This window comes from Aulostomus chinensis, chromosome 14 (assembly GCF_037954235.1).
Source record: "Aulostomus chinensis isolate RoL2024-O1b breed Wild chromosome 14, RoL_Achi_v1.0, whole genome shotgun sequence".
In the NCBI taxonomy this organism is placed as follows: Eukaryota; Metazoa; Chordata; class Actinopteri; order Syngnathiformes; family Aulostomidae; genus Aulostomus; species Aulostomus chinensis.
Window position 1 is genome coordinate 21507773 of NC_141333.1, and position 21708 is coordinate 21529480.

General features: G+C 49.6%; 4 protein-coding genes across 8 annotated transcripts in view; 2 read left to right on the top strand and 2 right to left on the bottom strand.

Annotated features, from left to right (window-relative positions):
* Nucleotides 1-332, bottom strand: part of lrrc52 (leucine rich repeat containing 52) — a 12927-nt gene extending 12595 nt beyond the window's left edge. Inside the window, exon 1 of the mRNA XM_086224155.1 lies at nucleotides 1-332. This exon is cut by the window's left edge and continues 892 nt beyond it. The gene's annotated coding sequence lies outside the window, so the exon portion shown is untranslated.
* A 5180-nt stretch (nucleotides 333-5512) lies between these two features.
* On the top strand, nucleotides 5513-10711 carry echdc2 (enoyl CoA hydratase domain containing 2). 4 transcript variants are annotated; one of them, XM_086224384.1, is made up of 11 exons: nucleotides 5513-5829; nucleotides 6151-6218; nucleotides 6305-6392; nucleotides 6466-6552; nucleotides 6635-6727; nucleotides 7932-7988; nucleotides 8102-8164; nucleotides 8256-8380; nucleotides 9141-9191; nucleotides 9264-9390; nucleotides 9468-10711. In XM_086224384.1, the coding sequence occupies exons 1-10, from the start codon at nucleotides 5610-5612 to the stop codon at nucleotides 9360-9362; spliced, it is 951 nt and encodes a 316-aa protein (XP_086080510.1). In that variant the 5' UTR covers nucleotides 5513-5609; the 3' UTR covers nucleotides 9363-9390; nucleotides 9468-10711. The 4 variants fall into 4 exon arrangements, with proteins under 4 accessions (XP_086080510.1, XP_086080508.1, XP_086080509.1 ...); XM_086224382.1 differs by having other exon boundaries at nucleotides 9264-9311; XM_086224383.1 differs by having other exon boundaries at nucleotides 9264-9311; nucleotides 10174-10711.
* zyg11 (zyg-11 family member, cell cycle regulator) lies at nucleotides 10471-19930 on the bottom strand. 2 transcript variants are annotated; one of them, XM_086224381.1, is made up of 18 exons: nucleotides 18807-19930; nucleotides 18543-18708; nucleotides 17813-18024; nucleotides 17416-17733; nucleotides 17218-17331; nucleotides 16990-17106; nucleotides 16777-16917; nucleotides 16415-16591; nucleotides 15760-15824; nucleotides 15568-15667; nucleotides 15430-15480; nucleotides 15169-15330; nucleotides 15002-15049; nucleotides 14473-14670; nucleotides 14348-14400; nucleotides 12795-12892; nucleotides 12298-12492; nucleotides 10471-12223 (listed from the first exon to the last, which is right to left on the bottom strand). In XM_086224381.1, exons 1-17 carry the CDS (start codon nucleotides 18834-18836, stop codon nucleotides 12299-12301), a joined length of 2244 nt encoding a protein of 747 aa, XP_086080507.1. In that variant the 5' UTR covers nucleotides 18837-19930; the 3' UTR covers nucleotides 10471-12223; nucleotide 12298. The 2 variants fall into 2 exon arrangements, with proteins under 2 accessions (XP_086080507.1, XP_086080506.1); XM_086224380.1 differs by having other exon boundaries at nucleotides 10471-12226; nucleotides 18807-19920.
* coa7 (cytochrome c oxidase assembly factor 7) lies at nucleotides 18787-21441 on the top strand. The gene is made up of 3 exons (XM_086224387.1): nucleotides 18787-19684; nucleotides 19758-19898; nucleotides 20747-21441. Exons 1-3 carry the CDS (start codon nucleotides 19579-19581, stop codon nucleotides 21190-21192), a joined length of 693 nt encoding a protein of 230 aa, XP_086080513.1. The 5' UTR covers nucleotides 18787-19578; the 3' UTR covers nucleotides 21193-21441.
* The last annotated feature ends 267 nt before the right edge of the window (nucleotides 21442-21708 follow it).

A 21708-nucleotide genomic window follows, 5' to 3' on the forward strand; every position in this document is an offset into this window, starting at 1 on the left:
GAGAGACGCGTGCCACTCCGCGGGGGAGAGTCGAGCAGCTTACCGGGCTCTGTCCCGCCTGAGAGGACCGGAAGGACCCGCCGGACGTGGACCATCACCCCCCCGGTGACTCACCTCTGGGACCCAGCTGCCGCCAGCGGAGAGCATCGTTCCCGGAGTTCCCAAACACACGTGAAGACCCGCATCCTAGAAAGGAGCCAGCGGCCCCTCGCACCCACACGGTCTCTGAGTGTATGTGAGTGAGTGTGTGTGTGTGTGTGAGTGAGTGAGTGAGTGAGTGAGTGAGTGAGTAAACGCTGTTCTCCGGCTCACTTCTCTCAGGAGCGCGTCCTTCCACTCCGCCAGACGGATCTGACTGCGCGGCACTGAAGCTCTCTGACTCCCCCCCCCCCCCCAACACACACACACACGCACGCACACACACGTGTTAGATGAGTTGAATGGAATTTTCTGTGGTGACGTCACCAGGTGTTACCCTCTCCAGATGATCAGACATCTAGAATATTAACCACCTCCCCCCTCTCTCTCCTGCCTCTCTATCTCCCCCTCAACCGTCTCTCCCTTTATCTCTCCCTCCCTCTCTCCTCTCTCTCCCTCCTACACCCTCCCTCCCTCTCTCTCTCTCGTCCCTCCTCTCCTTCTCTCCCCTCCCTCTCTCCTCCTTCTCTCTCTCTCCCTCAGCCCCCTCTCTCCCTCAGCCTTCTCTCTCCCTCCCTCATCTCTCTCTCCTCCCTCCATCCCTCCCTCCCTCTCTCTCTCCTCCCTCTCTCTCTCTTCTCCTGCAGCAGGCTGGACTGGGGATGTTCTGTTTCTGTTGGTGGGTTTGGTTCTGACCTCCTGCGTGAGGGTAGTGATGTCACTCTCAGCTCCCACCATCGTCTCCTGACCCTGACGGAGGCTGACGGATGTTGACTGACGCCCAGTTTTTACTGCCAAAGAGGTTCGGTTTAATATTTGGGTGAAGATTTCCACGCCTCCATCAAATGGGAAGCTGAAGGTCTCTGTTCTTCACCATGTGATTCCTGGAAATCCTCTCATCAGCATAATTGTTCATTATTTTCAGCAGCGTAGATGATTTTGGGGCGTGACTCCGTGGGGGTCACACGGAGGTCATGGAGCCTCATTAGGGCTGTAATTAACCCTAATGAAGCGTCTTGATGCTGGTCTCCTCAGGAGAATCCTCATGACGTCACCGGCAGATGAGCACCATATTTTCAAAACCATCAGAGATGTTTGAGCTCAGTTCAGCTGTAAATGAGTGCTGTTGTTGTCCGTGAATGTAAACCCTGAGCGTCTCCACGCCATCGCTGCCAGCTGAAACGCACTCTGAGGGTCCGGCCTCCTTCTGTTGATGCTGATTCACTTTAGGTTTTCATCTTTGATGGTGGTGTTATGGATTTCTTGGGACTTTCACTCAGAACTGCTGCTCCAGATCCACCTTGAGGCCTCGTCTCTTTTTATTTCTAAAGCACATTCTGTTCTTCACCACCTGTAACTGATAAAGATGAACTTCATTTCCCAACATTCATCCTAAACCACATTCAACCGTCTTTGCACCTTAAATGTTTCATGTGTGTGCGATTAAACGAGACGAGACAAGACGAGACGCCGTCCTCGGTTCCATGAAGATGCCGCCGCCCCAAGTCTGCTCAAACCGATGATGTCCTTTATTAAAAAAAACCCAGGAGAGCGAGACGGAGACGAAGACAGTAGAATCAGGGGTAGGAGGACGGAGAGACAGAGAGGGACGACAAACATTGATGACAACATGAGCAACAGTGACATCAGCATTCCAGTGTGCTAACACAACGCTGATGTCATGCAATGAGAACCCAAAGACACAAAGCTGCTAATGCTAACACTGCTGGAGCACTGCCGTCCTGAGCGCAGGGCTGAACAGGTGGACGGGGCCTGGCATTCAGGGAGCGGTCTGGAGGAGGACGGCACCCGTCTGCCACCCCGTCTCCGCCCTGCTGGACCCGGTTCAGATAACTGCCTACCCATCAGAACCACTCGTGTAACTTTCCTCCCCGGCTGCTCCAAGGATGTGCGCTTCTTCACCTGCATGTGCGTGTCTCCATGACCGTGCGTAGTGGAGACATGATGTCATGACATTAGGGTTCTGGATGGGCATGGGAGTGTCTAGGGATGGGCCCCAATGTGCTTGTGAGTGGAGGAGCAGTGAAACAGTCTTTATTTTTAATAAAGTGTGTGTGTGTGTGTGTGTGTGTGTGTGTGTGTGTGTGTGTGTGTGTGTGTGTGTCTATTACACGCTGCCCTCCCTCAGTCATAACTCTTCTCCCATCTTGCTTCACCATCTCTCAGGCTTTTTCGCCACATAACCACCTCCACCACTCTAATGTGATTGAACCAAGGTGAAGATCATCCATCAGTGGCTTTGTGCTGTGTGTGTGTGTGTGTGTGTGTGTCACACAAGGATCACTTTTGTAAACATAGAAACCAAGTGATGTTTGAACAGAAGTCATGAAAGGCCATCATTTTCCTGACTGTTTCAGGGCGTTCGCTCAAGATGGCGTGAATTATCTTGATCCCTCGAGGTACCAAAGCTTGTGATGATTGTTCATTTATCTCTTCATGCCAGAAAGCAGTCAGTTTTCTAAAGACAGAACGATGGTGACGTGTTAGAGTGAGATCATTCTCTCCTGGTCTCTAGAACAAGTCTGATGATAATCAGGTGATTGTCCTGCTTTCAGTCAGGTGTGAGGCAGGAGGACCCGGACGCAGACTAGAATATCGAAAGTCTCTGAGTTTAATCCGTCCAGAGTTGGTGACAGAGAATCGACCAGCAACAGCGGTGCGTGAGGGCGGGCCAGGTCATCAAACGGGAGAGCAGGAAGGAGACGACACGTGAGAACCAAAAGAAAGCAAGAAAAACATGAGAGAAAAAACATGAGGAAATGAAGACAAGCAGAGGACGCACGCAACGTGACGAGAGCAGCGGGAGAATCCTGGACCCCTCATTGCTGCCTGAGGGCTTCAGCTCTCCTATCAAATCACTCCTGACTGTCAGCGCATCACAACTTGTGGTTGTCATGCCGTCCTCCTTTTCTTGCACAACTGGAACAAATATTGCAGCTCAGGTGCTTGAGACCTTTAGAAGCACCCCCTTTTCTCCTTAGCAACAGAAAATCTTGACCCTTTGAGACATCTTACTTTTGAACATCAGGTACTCATTGATGGAGCTCACCAACATCCTGGTCCTCGCTCATCCAGTGTGGTGGCGCTGATGTGCTCACATGAGAGCAGCCTTGTTAGTCCTGCACACCGGCTCACAAACACACACACAAAACACCGTGACGCCTCGAATGATCAATTATACACCTCCTCAAGCTCTCCTCCCCTACTACCAGCCTGCCTCTATGGAACCCACTGGAACAAGCAGGGCAGCAATGCACGCTGTTCTCTTCCAGGTTGGACAGTAAAGAGTGCATCTGAGTGATCAAATGTCAGACGCAGAGGTCAAACCCAGCGAGGAGCCCCGAGCGGATCGCTGAGTCGTCCCGCTCCTGACAGACAGCTACAGTAACAGGAAACCCCTCACTCCCTCTGACTCACGCCGGCCTCCTGCCCTCTCACCAGGCCGCTCTTGTCTAAATCCAGCCCCGAGCTCGGATGAGGCTGATGCTGGATGTCTGTCTGCACCGTCGGCCCCCTGCTCACGTCGGGAGGACGGACACAGAGGAGGCAGGAGCCGACTGAACGGGTGACCTCACTTAAAGAGCGAAGAGAGCGCAAGAGCAACAGGACAGAGCATAAAACCCCTTCAATCAGCCTCCTGATACGAGGCTACCCCCTGCTGGACGGGAGGGGGAATGCTACGTGTTGAACAAAAAGATTATGTCCCCCAGTGCCCAGGTAGTTTGCTGGCCAGAGGGTCAAGTCCAGAGGAGCTGCACCAGGGAGCTCCATGTGCAGCTCTCACCAGGAGCCTTTGCTCCCTTTTTGAAAAGAATTTTCCTCTCTTTTCTGTTATTTTGGAGAATAACAGGATCGACCTGTTGATCCGTCTGCATGTTCTCCCTGTTCCTGCTGGGTTCTCTCTGGTACTCCAGCTTCCTCCACAGTCCAAAGACATCAAGAGGGACCAGGTTAATCCAGACTCTAAATTGACTGTAGGTGTGGCTGTGAGCGTGAATGGTTGTCTGTCTCTATGTGTTGGTCCTGACATGGACTGGTGACCTGTCCAGGGGGAAGGCTGCTGGGATAGGCTCCACCCCCACCACCCTCAACAGGAGAAGATGGAGAACATGGAGGGATGGATGATGGATGATGGATGGATGGAGGGAGGGATGGAAACTTGTTACTGGAATAATCTTTCATTTACATGAAATGAGAACAGCATGAAAAAGTGTCTTGTGAGCGCGACGTCTCTTGGCTTCCGCATCATAAAATCATCAATCCAACATTCAACATCCACCAAACGTCCTCCCAATGATGCTGAGGCTTAGGGTAACATGTTTACATGTTTAGAGGGTTTTTTCAGTGTTGGATGAACTCTGAACCAGCAGATGAAGCGATGCTTCTATCAGGGAGCGTTCCCTGCTAGCTGGAGTGAAGTGTCTCCTTTCACTGCAGGTATCAATCATTAACTGTATTTCCAATTAGATGAAGTTTGTTTTGTAATAAGATCAGTTTTCATTTCATTGTCATTTGTTAGTCTGATGATGAGAAAATCTAAATTCCAGGAACAGAGTCACATGTTGGCTGGTTTTGGCTGCTGTCGGGATGTAACCACCCATCTTAGGCTCCGCCTTCACACTCACATTTACACTTCCACTTTCATTTTGTGTGTTTCTTCCTGTCTGATAGCAAACCAGTAAATAAAGTTGACCCTCCTCTGTGTGAGTGTGTGTGGTACCCTTCAGTCACCTAACAACCAGACGAGGAGCATCACCTCCAGTCAGGAACCCAGGAGAAGTCCAATGCACCAGAACCAGAACCAGAACCTTAAGACTCCTTCAGGCATCATTTCACTGAGCTGCAACAGAACCAACAGGCACAGGCAGATGTCAGCAGTGACGGTTTCAGTGCGACTGGGCCCTGCTCATCACAGGCCATCAGGCTCCAGCTGTTATTACATCTCCACTGCAAATGAACCAACAAGACTAGAGAGCCAAGAAGATCTGATCAACACACACACACACACACACACACACACACACACACACACACACACACACACACACAGACACACAGACACACACACACACACACACACCTGCGCTCAGACTGGTCCTCAATAATACATGGTCGGACTAGACATCAGCAACCTTACACCCGTCTGGCCAAAGACTGGTCACTGCAGAGACGAGACGCTGCGTGCGTGCGTGTGTGCGTGCGTGTGCGTGTAAGAGGATGTAAAAGGAGGAAACTGACAATCTTTCACAATTATGGGGTTTTCTTTGAGGCTTCCTGTGTTTTTTGTGAGTTCAACCAAAAGTGAAACTTCCAACGTTTCCACCCCGAGAGTCATTGTGCTCAGGAGGAATGTGTTAATTACAGGCACCAGTCACACCACTCCCTCCCTCTCGTCCGCAGAGAAACCAGCACGAAACCTCTTGTCGTTATTCGGAGACATTAAAGCCATCATGACGCTCCTCTGTAGCTCGGCGAGGACGTGGAGGTGGCTGGGTCTGCCCCACACGCACAGCCGGCCGCCCTTCGTCATCCTCCGGGACGGGGGGCTGCTTGTGGCCGGCCCAGAGCGCGCCTTGGGCGGATACAGTTACGCACACAGCCGGGAGCATCGCACAGAGGCGACAGTGGCTGTGGAGGTGGAGATGAAGCGCTTAGAGGGAGAAAACCACGGTAGGAACACGAGACACACACACACACACACACACACACACACACACACACACACACACACACACACACACACACTATAACATCAAATGTGTTCAGTAGATGTTCTCAGACAGGTCCAGTTGGGATTGTGTGTGTGTGTGTGTGTGTGTGTGTGTGTGTGTGTGTGTGTGTGTGTGTGTGTGTGTGTGTGAAAAACCTTCAACCCCTGAACACACTCCTCAGCTCCTCAGAACAAACACAATGAAAGTGATGATGAGTGAACTTTATCAGTTTATGTGATGAAGATGTGGCGCTCATGGTGGGTTCGTCTCTGCGGGTCAGGAATCGTGGAGGTGCTGCTGTGTCGACATCACCGCAGAAATGCTTTGGGTCATGTGTTTGTGTCACAGGTGAGCACATGAACACACACACACACACACACACACACACACACACACACACACACACACACACACACAGTGTCTTGTGTGAGCAGATGAGGGAGCTGATGTCCATCCTGTCCAGGGAGTCATCAGTGCGGGTGGTGGTCTTCAGGAGTCTGGTGCCAAAGGTTTTCTGTGCAGGTGAGTCACCGGTCTGGTGGACGGGCCATCACAACCCTCTTGAGCAGGTCTGACAGTGCTGACGTTCCTGCAGGCGCCGACTTGAAGGAGAGAAGTTTGATGAGCAACGCTGAGACCGAGCTGTTCGTCCAGGACCTGCGGTCCCTCATGACTCAAATCGGTGAGGAACCGTCTGACTGTAAATACGAGTCCTGCTCAGTCGATGTGATGATGAATGATGCATCGTTGCACTGCCCCGACAGCGTCCCTGCCCATGCCCACCATTGCAGCCATGGACGGCGTTGCTCTGGGGGGGGGGCTGGAGCTGGCCTTGGCCTGTGACCTTCGCACTGCTGGTGAGTGAATCTGCATCAGCAGGTTTGTCTTCAGATTGTAGGAGGTGGTGATGAGAATGTTCATCAGGTGGTAGAACGGTAGAGCGGGGGGGGGGGGGCTGCTTGGCAGTGTGACTGGAAGTTAGCAGGTTTAGTCCAAAACTACAACAACAATAAAACATTGTATCCTACAAAACATGTGGAAAAAAGGGGGTGGGGTATGAACCAGGAGAGAATCCGTTAACGTAGAGGACGTGAGAGGACGTGAGAGGACATGAGAGGACGTGAGAGGACGTGGGAGGACGTGCGCTTCCCTCTAACCCAGGCTGCTGGATTCGTCTCAAATGTTTGTTGCTCTCGTTCGTTCTCACTCAAAGCCAAATTCACTCTACATTTATTAAGTTTTACCAGTTTATTTGTCTCCTTTGACACGGTGGGACTTTTGAAGCAAAAGACAGACAGATGAATAGATACTTTATCGGTCCCGTAGGCCATCCTGGTCTTCAACTGCTCAGATGTTCTCGTGTCTGAAGATTAGGAGCGAAAAAGTACAACAATAAGATGCACTTCAAAAAGCAGTATAATTGGAGGCACAGTTACTATAAATTACTCAGGAAGAGTTTTGATGGAATGGTAAAACTCCACTAAAATGAGATGTCAGTGGAAGCCCTGGATCCGTCCCACATTCCTCCACTAAATCTGATGAAGTCCTGCAGAAGCCTGGCACTCAATGTGTACTCCTGCCGACAGTCATTAAGTAACTGATTATTCATTAAATATACAGAAGTGAGCCCCCCCCCCCCAATAAGTCCCTTTGTTTAATGTCTGGATTGGTCATTAAAGGCTCACAATAAACTCTTTCAAACACATTAGAATCCACAGCTGAAGGTGCAGCGGTCAGGCTAAGAATGAGGCAACTATCTTTAGCTTCGTTTGGGGATGCGGGTTTCTCACATAATGAGCAGTTGATGAGTTCAGGGACTGATGGTGGCTGGTGAGTTCAGCCACATCTGCCCAGCTGTTCCTGGCCCTCCACAGGATTGGTTGAGTCAGTGGTGGCTGCTCTGTGATTGGCTGAAAACTTACCAGCTAGGTGGGCAGGTGTCTGACAGAGACATCAGTCAGACCCTCCCAAGCTTAATGACACTCAGCAGCACAGACCTTCAGTTGTCCTGTGTGTGTGTGTGTGTGTGTGTGTGTGTGTGTGTGTGTGTGTGTGTTTCAGCGTATTCTGCACAGATGGGTCTGGTTGAGACCAAGCGGGGGCTGCTTCCAGGGGCTGGTAAGACACCTGGAGGTCATACACTCACACCAAACAGCCTCTCACTCTGGAGCGTCTCAGTCCAGAGATGAAGCTGCGGCAACAGCTTGACCTTGACTTGGTTTGTCCTGCAGGGGGCAGTCAGCGCCTGCCGCGTATCATCGGCATTACTTTGGCCAAAGAGTTGATCTTCACAGGTGGTGTAACAGCAACATGCGGTCAGATACTCAGAGACGCGCCGCGCTCACGTCCAGGATGTGTCTCATGCTGTCTCTCGTGGGTCCTCAGGCAGGAGCGTGGGAGGGCAGACAGCCCTGGAGATGGGGCTTGTAAATCGAGCTGTGGAACAGAACCAGACAGGAGATGCTGCCTACAGAGAGGCGCTGAGCCTGGCCAGAGAGATACTGCCCCAGGTTAGAACCCCAACACTCACTCCTCCCTCTGCTACACCCAGGTACTGAAGCCTCCCTCCACCTCCAGCCAAACAACCTGCTCTCCTCTCCTCTCAACAACCGTACCTCTCCTCCTCCTGTCTTCCCATCCTACCACTCTTCTCTCTGTGTCTGTCTCTCTCTCTCCCTCTCTCTTTCTCACTCACTCCCTCTTTCTCCAGGCCTCTGTCGCTCCATATTTCTTTCACTCCAGTTCTGATGCCTGCAGTCGGCAGGGCCTGAGTAGCATTCAGTTGGAGAAATGGACCATAAATAGCACACACACACATCCACTGATATGTGCTCACGTTGGTGTGGCGTGATTGACGAGTCTGCTTGAACGACCACGAGCTGAAGTGGCTGCGGTACTGAAGCGACTCCTCACAGAAACGGAGGACGAGGCGTGTTCCTGCGTGGTGCTGACGGTTCGGTTTGAGGACATGAGTCCAGAACGTCTACAGCCATCCAGTACACTAGTACATGCTTACCAACTGTTGACCCGTGTCATCAGCACCTCCATTAACAGCTCCGTGAGGATGCATTTTCAGATGATCCAGTGAGATGTAACTGCTGGTCTCCGCCCAGAATGGAAATCAGACGAGCTCAGGCCCAGTGACCACGATCAGAACCTTAGAATGCTCAACATTGAACTCAAATCCAATCTTTTCTTTAGGCTTTTATTTGTTTTTGTGAAATGACCTCATCAGGTGTCTTTGAACCCGTTTCCCCCTCTGCTGCTCAGGCTCCCATCGCCGTGCGGATGGCTAAGGAGGCCATGGACATGGGCTTCGAGGTACAACCTGATTTGTGGATCTCTTTTTTTAAAGTCATTTGAATGTTGCTGACAGAGATTCGTCTCCTGCAGGTTGACATCACTTCAGCATTGGCGATAGAGAGGATGTGCTACGCCCGGGTAAGAGACCCAGCACTCACTCACCTGTTCCGACTGTACCTGGCTGTATGAAGACCCGGCTGCTCACACACGTTTTACTGTGAGGTCCAAACATTCGGGAATATTTGAGATGACAGAAAAGAGTCTAGGAAATCATTGTTTGTTACCCAAAAAAAGGTGTCAAGGTTTGGTGGAGGTGGAGCCAAGTGGAGTCACACAAAGAGCAGGAGCAAGACAGAACTTGAGCGTAGCAGCGAGCAGTAAGCAGCCTGACAGGCGTGGTGAACGGAGGAGCAATGAGGACTCAAACACAGCCAAACTAACGAGGCGGTGAAGACGACAGGCACTGGGAGCAGGTCTGAGACGGATGAGGACGGATGGACCAGACGACGCACAGGTGAAGCCCAGAAAAGGCAGGAAACAAAGACAAGAAGCATAAAGTACATCAAAACACAGGAAGGAAGTGAACACAAAAGGAAGTGAAACTGACTCAACAAGCAACAAACAAGCCAACACAGGAGACTCAAACACGCCCAGGAAAACCAGAAAAGGTCACCAAGTCTAGAACTACAAACCTACACTGTCCAAAACTGAGAGGTGGACGGTCCAGATGGATCATCACAAAACGCAGGGTCAGAACTCGCTGGCGTCAAAACTGAGGTGCTTGAAATTCTCAGAGCATCAAGTGGAAGTATGAAGCTGGCGCCCCAGCAGTGAGGATGAACCTTGACTCTTGAGAACTGTTTATTCACTCTACGGGAGCTCTTGATGAGGGAGGGAGAAGGTGGCTGATCCACAGGTTGTTGGATATGTTTTCTTATGTATGGGCACGTTAGAGCGCACCAGAGTCTTTAAGAGGCCGGTTTTCTTCTGCTCTCTCCAGCTCATCCCCACCCGGGACCGACAGGAAGGACTGGCTGCCTTCTTGGAGAAGCGGCCGCCGCGCTACACCGGAGAATAAACCCTTTGGACTGGCTGACTTAGTCACATGGCAGCACCTCCCGCTCATTAACCGCAGGTCAGATAAAACTGGTAACTCCCACTGATCGTGTGTGTGCTCCAGGCAGGACAGTACATGCAGGACGAGGCGGAGCAGCAAATGTTATATGAGCAGTACACACGCATGTTCCCCTGCTGCACATGGCTGACTTAAATAAAGACAACACACTTTTATCTCCAGTTGATGGGAATGTATATTCTTTATTTCCAAACTTGAAAACATGACTCTCAGCAGCAACATGGCACAGTTGTTGCAGACACTCTGTATCCCAACTTTGGCATCTTCCATGGCGATGAGCATGTGGTCAGAGACTGAACTGGCCTCCATCCTGGGCGGCGATTGACAGCCCAAAGTAGCAGACGCAACAGAAAAGATCAGTAACAGGCAAACGCTTCCTGACGCCTGGTTCACAGAACACAAGAAGGCCATAACTCACTGAACACGAGGTGTGTGTGTGTGTGTGGTGGTGGGGGGGGGGGACTGGCGGCTCTTTTACAGCTGGTAAAATCTGGTTTCCTGTTTTACCTGATGAACTAGTAACCTATGGAATGAAAGCCATTCTTCACACATTCTTGTTTGCTCATCAGTCCCTCACTCTTAATGTCTTTAATTCGTGTGAGGTTTTTCTTTACCTGCTTAAATTTTTTTGAATCCAGAATTCAGGAGGGTCTTTGAGATACCCGATGATGGGCACGTGGTAAAAAAAAACATCACTTCAGGGGAAATTATCACTGGCGCCCCGTCAGGTGGGCATCAGCGACGTGGACCTCTCCAGAGTGGCAATGCTGCCCCCCCCAGCGTCTCCTGGCGTGCAGGGAGTCGCTCACACGCCCAGGGATGTCCGTACTCGCCTCCACTATTTCTTTACTCTCTCCATCTTTTATTTACATCTCTTAATCAAATTAAGAGGAAAACGATGGAACATAAAATATAATATTTCCACGCAGCCAATTGTAGACAAACCAAGTAAAATTTACATACAATCTTAAGATGAATTTACTTGTACAGACGTATACACACACTCACGGTCAAGTGCTGTCTCTTTAGACTCTCTCCCGGGGAAGCACAGCCAACATATGTTTACACCATTTTCTCAGTAAGAACAGCTGTGCTGCTCAAGGTTCAGCCATGGTGACCACGTCATTGTCATTTGTGTCCACTTGACTGAGCGACCGAGTGATTTCTCTTCTAGATTTCCTGTTTCGCAGCTGACACGACTCACTCAGGGCTCCCCAACATCTAGAAAAGAGCGAGCGCTGGAGCCTCTCGGAGAGAGTAATTTAGGTTTCCATCTGTGGCGTTTGAACCCTCTGAACACACCCTCAGCAAGTATCCTGCCAAATCAAATCAAAAGGCGTTTGCTGACGACAGACTACATGAAGAGCGTGGCGGTGCTGCTGCAGCGCCAGAGGCAGGAGTTTCAGTGAGCAGACACTGCTAGAAACAGACAAGCAGGCATTCCTACAACGAACGCTACAACAGTCAGACAGACTCCAGCATGCTTGAGCTCACTGCAGCGTCATGCGTATATTTAATGAGCTAATCAACCCATTTAGACACCCAGAGCCCTCAGTGACACGCAGCAACCGCAGGGGCCGACCCACGGCTGACCTTTGCAGGGGTGGGCAGTTTTGTCTGTGTGCGTGCACTGATGTGTTTTTGGTAAGAAAAAACACAAATCTCCTATTGAGATGTGGGCTAAACTGACACGATGAGCACACAGATATATTCTAGTTATAAAACAAAGATAATAAATAAGGTTAGTGTTTATATATGTGTGTGTGTGTGTGTGTGCGCGCGTGCAAAGAACTGCGTAGTCTCTGTCCTTGTGTGTGTATTTTCTGAGGATTCTTGATGAAGTGTGTGTGTGGAACACACCCAGCATCCCCTCGCTGGTGAGGCTCGGCTCATCCTCTCGGTCAGCGAGTCTCTTCTTCTGAAACACAAAGTTTAAGGGATGAAACACAGTGTGAGACGGAGCACATGATTTTGAACATTTGTCTGTACCTTATTGTGGCGGCGGCGGGCGACGGCTTGTGTGTGTGTGTGCAGGCTGGCCGGTGCGAGCTCTGTGGCGCTGCAGGCTCTCCAGAATGCTCTCGGCCAACAGCTTGACGTCCCGGTGCGTCTGCGGGTGCGTGTGAACGAGCTCCAGCTGCTGCAGGCCGCCTTCCTCCAACAACATGCTGCAGTAGCGGGATGCTGCACACACACAGGTAAACATGACGGCAACGCTGTGAGGAGTTTGTATGACACGACACGAAGCTGAGCGCTTCACTGGGATCAGCAGCACAGAGGACGTGCTGCATGACTGCTGCTTCCAGCTGGCTTGAGTGATATTAACATAATTCCAACAACAATAAATTATGTAAGTAACAAAGAAATACTCAAATGAGCAATCATCAAGAAATCATTTCCTCAATGCACGTGAGCCGGGGGTTCAGCCTCCCGTCGCCAGTGTTCTGGAGAGGCTTCGGGTTTGTGAGTGCATGAGCGTGACTCACCGTTCTTACTGCAGACGTGTTGCATGGCCCAGGCGGCCCACAGCTGCACGCCAGGGGTGTGAAAGCACTCCAGCAGGGGAAAGAAAGGGTTGAAGGACCTACAGAATCCAAACATTCAAGATACCGTGATGAAGCTGCATGTTCCAGATTCCTGGGACTGCATGTTCCAACTCAAACACACTAAGTCAAATCTTCAGACACACACGCCAGATTAGTTGGTACTTTTAAACAGTGACCCTTTGAGAGTCAAGTCAAGATCACGAACTCATCCACTCAGTGAAAACCAGGAAGTGGATCGCCGCTGTGAAACCCCCCGAAGCCATGAGCAGAAATTCATTTTACATGTGGAACTACAGAGTTCCTTTTGTTTCACCTGCTTTCTCTCTCTCATTTGAACAAAACAAGCCCCCCCACCACATCTGCCTCTCCTCTTCATTTCCTCCAACACCAGCAAACACTCACCTGAGAGTGTGAGTGATTACAGAAACGCCGCTGCTGCCGAGAATCAGCCGCCATCATGAGTTTACTTCTTCTAAATGAAGCACTGTGGTGCTGCAGAGAAATCTCAGCAAGCAAACGAGGGCACGTTTGATCAGACTGAGGTCAGCGATCACGTCAGGGCCAATCACGCAGTCGCTGTGCGTTTATACGGTCCGGAGGCAAACAACCACCAAAAGCACAGCGAAGTGAATCTGGACAGTATATACAGTCTGAAGGAGTGAGCGACTTGAACCGCAGTATGAAGGTGGTCGCCAGAACCAGCAGTCAAAACATTTAATGTGCTTTGTCTTCATGTTGTTGGTCTCATTCTTATTTACAATGAGAGATTGGGTTGAGATTTCTTCAATTATCTACTTTCAAAATAAGCTGATTTAACTGAACTGAAACAATAAAATTGGACGTCAAGGCAATAATGTGTAGAGTTTGGAGCAGATCTGAGCCTGTTGATGACAGAGAAAGGGTGCAACAGACAAAAACACGCCGCTCAGAAGACATCCAATGCGGTCGGGGATGATGAATTATTTTCTTAAGGTTTCAGATGTTCATCCTTTATATTTTGCCGTGTGGCGTCCTTGTTGTGGTTTCTGCTCACGGTTTGGCGCACCTACCGTGATGAAGGAGTCCATTAAGCTGTGTTCAGAGACCTGTTCATGATGCTCAACGAGCTTAAATGCCACCTTCGTTTCACGGTGTTGCAGGAAAGTTCCTGAAATTGTCTCAAGTTCTTTGAGTTGCCTATCAGCTGTTAGGTGGGAGACACTGACAGTTTACAGTTGCCATAGTAACACCTTGGCAGCCGGAGTAATTTCAAATGAGTGATTCAGCTTGAGCTGAATTATGTCCGACAGCCAATCAGAAAACAGTATTCAGCCTGACCATGGAATAAGAGGAGATCATCTGACTAAATCTAACCTCAAAGTGCTGATGACGCCTTTGAGGATTTCTGTTCTCTCCGCATCGTTTCAGGCTCTGGGTCTGACTCAGCAGTGGGCTGACTTCCTTCCGTGCAACCGTTTACTGTATCTATCAAGAGTAGAGACGCTGTATCTTACCTGTAGGCCACCATCTCACACTCTGGCGGGGGCCACTTCATGATGACAGCATGCTGGAGACACACAGCACCATGAGACTCAGAGATGATACACAAATACCGCGTGTATATGTGCACGAAACCCACCAACTGCTCCAGCAGAGAGGACCGGAGGTCGGGGCTCAGAGTCCAGGCCTCCTCTCCTCGTGACGTCAGATGTGCGAGGATGCCGGCAGCGAAGTAGCTGACCTCCACCTCTGGACTGTGCAGCAGAGTGCTGATATGGTCCAGGAAGCCCTGCACCATCAGCTCCCCGTGCAGCTCCCCCACCTCAGCGATGTTGTTCTGCACCACAGTCACAATCAACTGATCAACCGTTTCTGTTTATTTAGTCCACTTTATATATATATATTATATATATATATATTATATATATTATATATATATATATATATATATTATATATATTATATATATATATATATATATATATATATATATATATATATATATATATTTATTTGTGTACACACACACACACACACACACACACACACACCTACCTACAGCCTCATTTCTCCCTACCCAGTACCGTACCACCAGTGTAGCCATGCACCCCAGTTTGGGAAGCGTGGCTTCAGCTAATATTTTGTTGTTCAAACAAAAGGAAACTCACCAACAGGCCCAGAACCTTCTGCTGGATAGAAGACTCGTTGGGGAAGGACTGTGGGGAGGGAGCACAAAACAGCAGTGAGTCAGTCAGCCACCCAACACACACGCGCACCACCAGACCCCCTGACAGCAGGGGGCCGGAGGACGTCCCGCTCCGCTGTTCCAGTGTACCTCTAGAACTTTAATGAACAGGTCCAGTCCCTGGTTCTCGATAAAATGGCGGCAGGTTGTTGGTGACTCATCTGTAAGATTCCACAGTGCACTCAGTGTAAATTTGAGGGTGGCGTCCACCATGCCCTGAGTAGCCTTCTGACGCACGATGTGGAGCAGTTGCTGTGGGGGGAGGGGGGGGGGGCACATTTACAATCAAAACCTCCTTTTTCAAACTTTTTTTGGTGATTTCACAGAAGGCAGCGGAGGGCAGCCTCTCACCTTCACTATGAACAGCTCTGCTCCCAGCTGAGCCGTCTGCTCGGTGGACAACTGGGAAAGACACACGCGTGTTACAATTACATGTATGACATGAACACGTGTATTCATGTTCCACCACACCGTACACACGTCGACTACCTTGGCAGCCAGGATCGAGATGATCGCCACAGCCATCCTCTGCATGTTCTGGTCCTCGTGGTTGCAGAGCCACTGCATCACCAGTTTAGCAGCTTCAAACCTTCAAAACAGCACAACCCTCCTGTTCAGCTGAACAGTCGCTATTCATCTTTTACTGAATCAAAGAACCATGTGACCGTGGCGTTTCTGTACCTGTTAAACGGGACCTCCTGCAAAATACGATCACTGCACAAAGACAGTAGACAATTCTTCTGCAGCTGAGGACAGAAGATCCGATGAGAAGATCAGTGCAGCTCAGATTCTCTTCAGGCTGCATAGAACTCTGAACACACGTCCAACTGTGCTTGACTGCAAGACCACACTAAATCCATGAAGCCCCTCTGACCAGACACGAGTGTTTGGTTCCACCGGAGGCAGAAAATCCTCCTGCACTGCCACCTACATCAGTTCCAGTTGATGTACGGAAGGGAACCAAAGAGGGAACTGCTCTTTTGTAGCTTTGTTCTCTGACACATCAGATTTCTTTTGGTTGCCTGATAATTTTGCTAAAGTTAGAAGTTCATTTAAACCAGCACTGAATACTTCAGTGGAAACAGAGGCAAACTGTTCATGAGTGATGCAAAATTAAACCAAACAAATGATTTAATCATAAAAGGACGTTTCTTTCATAGCACTGAACATTTGTCACAGCAACAGCTTTAAAGTAGTGAAACATCTCATTAGTATTTGTTATATACACAACATGAGAGTAGACAAACTTCCTGTTAAAACTCGTCTTGCTGATAGTGACTGAGATGACTAGCATGACTTGTGGCCCAGCGCGACAGCAGAGTGGGCAGGAAGCTACCTGTTGATGGTTGGGAAACATCCTCATGGCCTCCAGAAGAAGCTGAGTGACGGTGCTCAGCAGTCGGACTGGCATCCCTGCTGCCAGGTCCTGCTTGGTCAGGTTGAACACGCAGGCGCTGGCTGCCAGCTGGACGTTCAGGGTGGCCGGGTGATTTTTCATACCTAAAACTACCAACTACAACATTCAAGAGAGGAGTAACATGATGCTGGAGCAGCAGCTGCAGGGTCGTGAAACAGCACTGATCTTATGAGTCTTGGTTGTATCATAAAGCGATGAAATTTACTGGAGCTTCAACAGGGACATTCTGTCTGACCGTCATTAAACCCTCGGTAGGAAGAAGGAGATTTATGAGAGCGCACCTTGAGAATGTCAGGCCGAGGTTTCTCCATGACGTGGGTGAGGCTGAACAGGTGAAACAGAGCTTCTCGAACAAAACCTTCTCTCTCGCTGTAGCGACGCAGCGCTTCACAGATCTGGGTCTCGTTGGCTTCTCCTGTTACCTGTTCAAACACAGAGTCTAGTTTAGCACCCCCGTGATACTTGGCGGTCGATGACTGCACGTGTGTTCCTACTTTCAAGTTTCCTTCTCCTGAGAGGAAGTCAGAAAAACCAGCATCTGTAGCCAGAAGTCCCACAAATGTCATCCCTGGTCTCTCCTCCACGAACGCCCTCACAGCAGCATCTGTCACCTGCCACATTTTCACAAAAAAACAAACCAAAAAAACAGATTTGACTCTCCAGCCAAATATCTGTAATTAAACAGGAATGCCTACAAACTCATTAGAAGCATGGAAACACACCTGTTTCCTCCCTGATACATCCAGGGAAACCAGAGCAGGCAGGATCCCCGGCTGTCCCAGCAGCTGACGCGCCACGTCAGAGGTAAACTGTTTATCATCACTGATGTCCAGGTGCTGCGACAAACACGTGTGACTTATGAAGACGGAAGTCTGGCTATTATCAAAACGGAATAAACCGAAAGGCCAAACTTCACCAACCTGTAATCCATCCAACTGGCCGATGACGCCCAGCAGCTGGGCGGTACTCATCTCCAACCTCTTCAGCTGGTGCAGTGTCAGGGAGCGCAACCTCTCCTTGAGGCCCAGCAGGGGGCTCAGGTTGGTGACTGAGGTGTTGGAGAGGTCCAGGCTCTCCAGGCGAGAGAGGGAACACACATCCACAAGCCCAGAGTCATAGAAGTCCACATTAGCTAAGGAGAGGGAGCGCAGGCCCTGCAGTGAGCTGAAGCGATGGCGGATGGGTTCCTCCAGAGAAGACATGGTGAGACCTGTCAAGACAAGTCGCTGGAGGGATTCCTGCAACAAAACCAAGTTTACAATCCGTTAGGTTCAATGTCAAGTATTTTCTCCCTTGCACTCCCTGAAACTCTCTTACCTGACAATATTTATTGGTGGCCAGACCCTGTAGGATGTCGGGAATGGTGAGGTCTGCATTGACCCTGGCAGCGTCCAGCTCTAACAGCCTGTGAGGACAGAGGGCTCTCTGAAAGGCCTCTGCAGAAATACGTGCGGTGCGGATGCACGCTCGCCTCAGACGCAGGTACTGACAGTTGCGAAACACTCCTGCTGTGCTGTCATTCAGCAGACCTGCAGGGCGACAAACTCCTGTCAGGCGTCAACTTAGGGATTTCTGCAGATCTGATGAGAAGCGAACCTCTCAGAACTCTGGTTACCAGGGCCGAGTTCTGCATGGAGTCACATGGCATCAGCGTCCATTAAAAACTCACACAGTTTAGAAGGATAACAAAGTTGCTCTTTGGACATTTTTATAAAACTAAAGACATAAAACGACAGCGACAACCCAGAGGGAAGTGTCTAAATGCATCCATCACTGAGAGACCTGGTACAGTCAAGCAGTGTAAACTTGTTTTGTTTTGGGGTTTTTTGCATCCTGGGAGACACAACAATCGCTTCTTGTTAAGTCCCCTCATTTGCATGTGCAAAGATTCATGATAAGGTGAGACGCAGAATGACTGAACTGTCCACAATCCTCCTCAGGCTTGACTTTTCAGGACATCAACAGACATGTATGAGTTAAACATGACGACTTGAGGTCATTGATAGACATCAACAGACATGGTGAGGTCTTCAAGGGGTCCATTTACCTTCAGTGGCCATCTTGGCCAGCAGCTGGTCTGCGAGCTCCTGCGGGAAGAGGACGGCCTCCCTGAAGCACAGAGACCCATCAGGACGCTTGACACAGAACCAGTCCAGGTTCTGGCTGACATGGGTCAGGCAGAGGTCCGTCAGAGCCGCGGGAGATGCCTCATCCTGCAGACAACAACGCCGAGTTCAGCTGGTTGACTCGCCTCTTTCAGAGCACAGAAAAAGTCGCATTTACGACGTGTGGAAGTAAATACAAAACCTACCGTCTTTAGGAAACTACAGGCCATTGCCATGTTTTGCTTTTAAAATCCAGTTTTGTAAATGCAACGAAGAACGGCGTCCTCTGCAGAACGAACCCGACTCTTTCCTGGCCTGGCGTCGAGCTGCTCGGCGTGCAGCAGCCACCTGTCGGCGAGCAGGCTGGAGGAGAGCCGCGACCGGGAGGAGAACGACCGCGACCGGCGAGCGGCGGCGGACGAGCTTAGCTAGCTAGCTAGCTAGCTCACTTGTTGTCGCCTCCGCTGCTGAAAACCGCTCTCAGAGCTAAAACACTGACAGCTGTCTACCGCGCTGGGATTCATGTTGAAAAGATCTGGACTGAACACTGGTGCGGCCGAGGAGGGGACCCGGTGAGGAGCCTGGCTTTCTCGGCGAGCGCTTGGGTCTATTTTTGACTTAACGGACGAGACAGACAGTAAACAAAGGTCACAGCACTGGAAGTACATTAGCGAGGAGCTGGTCGACGGAAGCCCGCGAGGGACGGCCACCAAACCAGGAAGTGGTCCTCTGGAGACGCGCGGTGAAGCGCTTGCTCGTTTATCCAGCGTACAGTTCTGTAGATCCTCGATCGTGATGATCAATAGGACGCCACTCTGTTACTGACTGGCTGACAAAGGTTGTGAGATGTGTTTGATGAGGAAAACGCATTTAAACCGTTTGTGTAAACACTGATCCCACAGCAAGGTCACGGAGCCGCGGCTGCCGTGGGAGACAAACCCGGCACATTAAACCTCAGACGAGTTTTAAACTCGAAACATGGCTGGACTCATAAACTTTGAAGATGAGAACGAAGTAAAGCAGTTTCTGGATAATCTGGGACTGGAGTACAGGTTCCAGTGTTACAAGGAAAATGATCCCGAAGGTAAAACTGGGTTCAGTAGGTCATCTGTAGTCTAAAGTTCTGGTTTAACCTGTTAATTGTGTTTCTCCTCCAGGATGCCAGCGATTAGCGGATTACATGGAGGGGGTGAAGAAAGACTACGAAGTCACAGCACAAGTGCTCAAATATAACTGTGAGAAGAACGGTCACGGAGAGAGTTGCTACAAGCTCGGAGGTTACCACGTCACCGGCAAAGGTACACGCTCCGAGTCTGACGTCACGCCGTACCCACGCACCGCTGCTCAAACCAGGTTAATTCGGTCATAGCAAACATGGGGGAGTTGGGAAATGCCAATTTCCAGGCCTGGAAACGTGTTTGAAAAACCAGAACACTCAGAAAGCATTTGAAATGTCATGGGAATTCTCTTCTCAAGTACCTGGGTGTTGGAGTGACTGTGCTCGGCCTCTTTTGTCTCTTATTGATGCACTCTAATTCATGGTGATGATGGATCCATGTTCTTAGCTCGTCATCAGTTTTGGCCGACCATACTGTATGCTGATGATTTTCAACATGGATTTCTCTGTTCGTTTGTCCCAGGTTCAGAGAGGGAACGGTCATGATGCTCCTCGGGGAGCGTAGATGGCACCGCTGGTGTGCTGTGTTTGGTTTCACGTGCGTGTATTTATGGAGGCGTGGGACTGGATGGAAGCATTAGTCTTGATTTGTTTGAGAGACACACACTTTGTGTTTGAGCCTAGAACCGACCCAGATCTGTCGAACAGACCGTTCACCTGATGAAGACTCAGCTTACAAGATACTTATTCTCTTGTTACCCTGTTTTATTTGGCACTTGGCCTCCAAACAGGTTGGATGTGCACACAGCAGCTCTCCTTAATTAATTAATGCCGCAAACTTTGAGTGTTCCTTGTTTTCTGTTTTTTATTGTAACATCGATCCTCTTAACGAGCTGGTGGACATTAAGTACTTTTGTATTTCACAGACGTCATCAAAAGTTGAACATTTCTCTATCATGACATTGTGAAAAGGAGAAACTAAATGCTCACAACTCCACACTGAGATCCTTTTCTAAATCTTCCGTCCAGGTGGTGTGAGCAAGTGCCTGAAAGCTGCGTACTCCTGCTTCCTCCGCTCCTGCCACACTGGAGGAAAGAAGTCCATGGACGCCTGCCATAACGTGGGCCTCCTCACCCACGATGGGCGAGCTATGACTGGAGAACCTGACGTCAAGGCAGCTCGGGAGTACTACGAGAAGGCCTGCGCTGGTGGCTTTGCTCCTTCCTGCTTTAACCTCAGCACCATGTTCATCAAGGGCGATTCTGAAGGGTTTGCTCGAGATATGAGTCTGGCGTTGGAGTATGCCAACCGGGCTTGTGAGCTGGGACATGTGTATGGCTGCGCCAACGCTAGTCGTATGTACAAACTCGGGGACGGCACAGAGAAGAACGAGAAGAAAGCAGAGGAGCTGAAGAAAAGAGCGAAGGAGCTGTATGGTGCAAAGAAGGAAAGACAGCTCAAATTTGGGGAGTGAGAGTGTGTGTGTGTGTGTGTGTGTGTGCATACGTGCTCTCAGGCTTGTTCAGGAGTGTGATGTGTGATGTGTTTCAGAAAATGTAACATGAATAATAAAATGAATAATAAAAAAAAGATGTACCCAGCAGTTTCTGGTTTGTCTGAACGATGAGACACAAACCTACGAGTGCCTTCAGTAGAGAGCGTGTGATGTGTTGTACATTCCAGATACACAATTAGAATTTGTTCTCAAGAAAAAAAGATGATTAAGATGAATTATAAACAGGAAAAGAAGGAGAAAATAAAGATAAACGAAAACCATTAAAGGAAACGACCATGGTAAATAAATTCCAATCATAATGAAACAATCTGTTGAAGATTGGACTTAATGTGAAAGATAATGGATTTTTTCTCGACGTGCTCTTATTTCAGAATTACATTTAAAGTGAGAACACAATGTTTCTGTTTACTGCCCAAGTAAAAGGAACAGGAAGAGTGCAAGTGTTTCATTCCTCTCTCTTTGTTTGCTCTCACC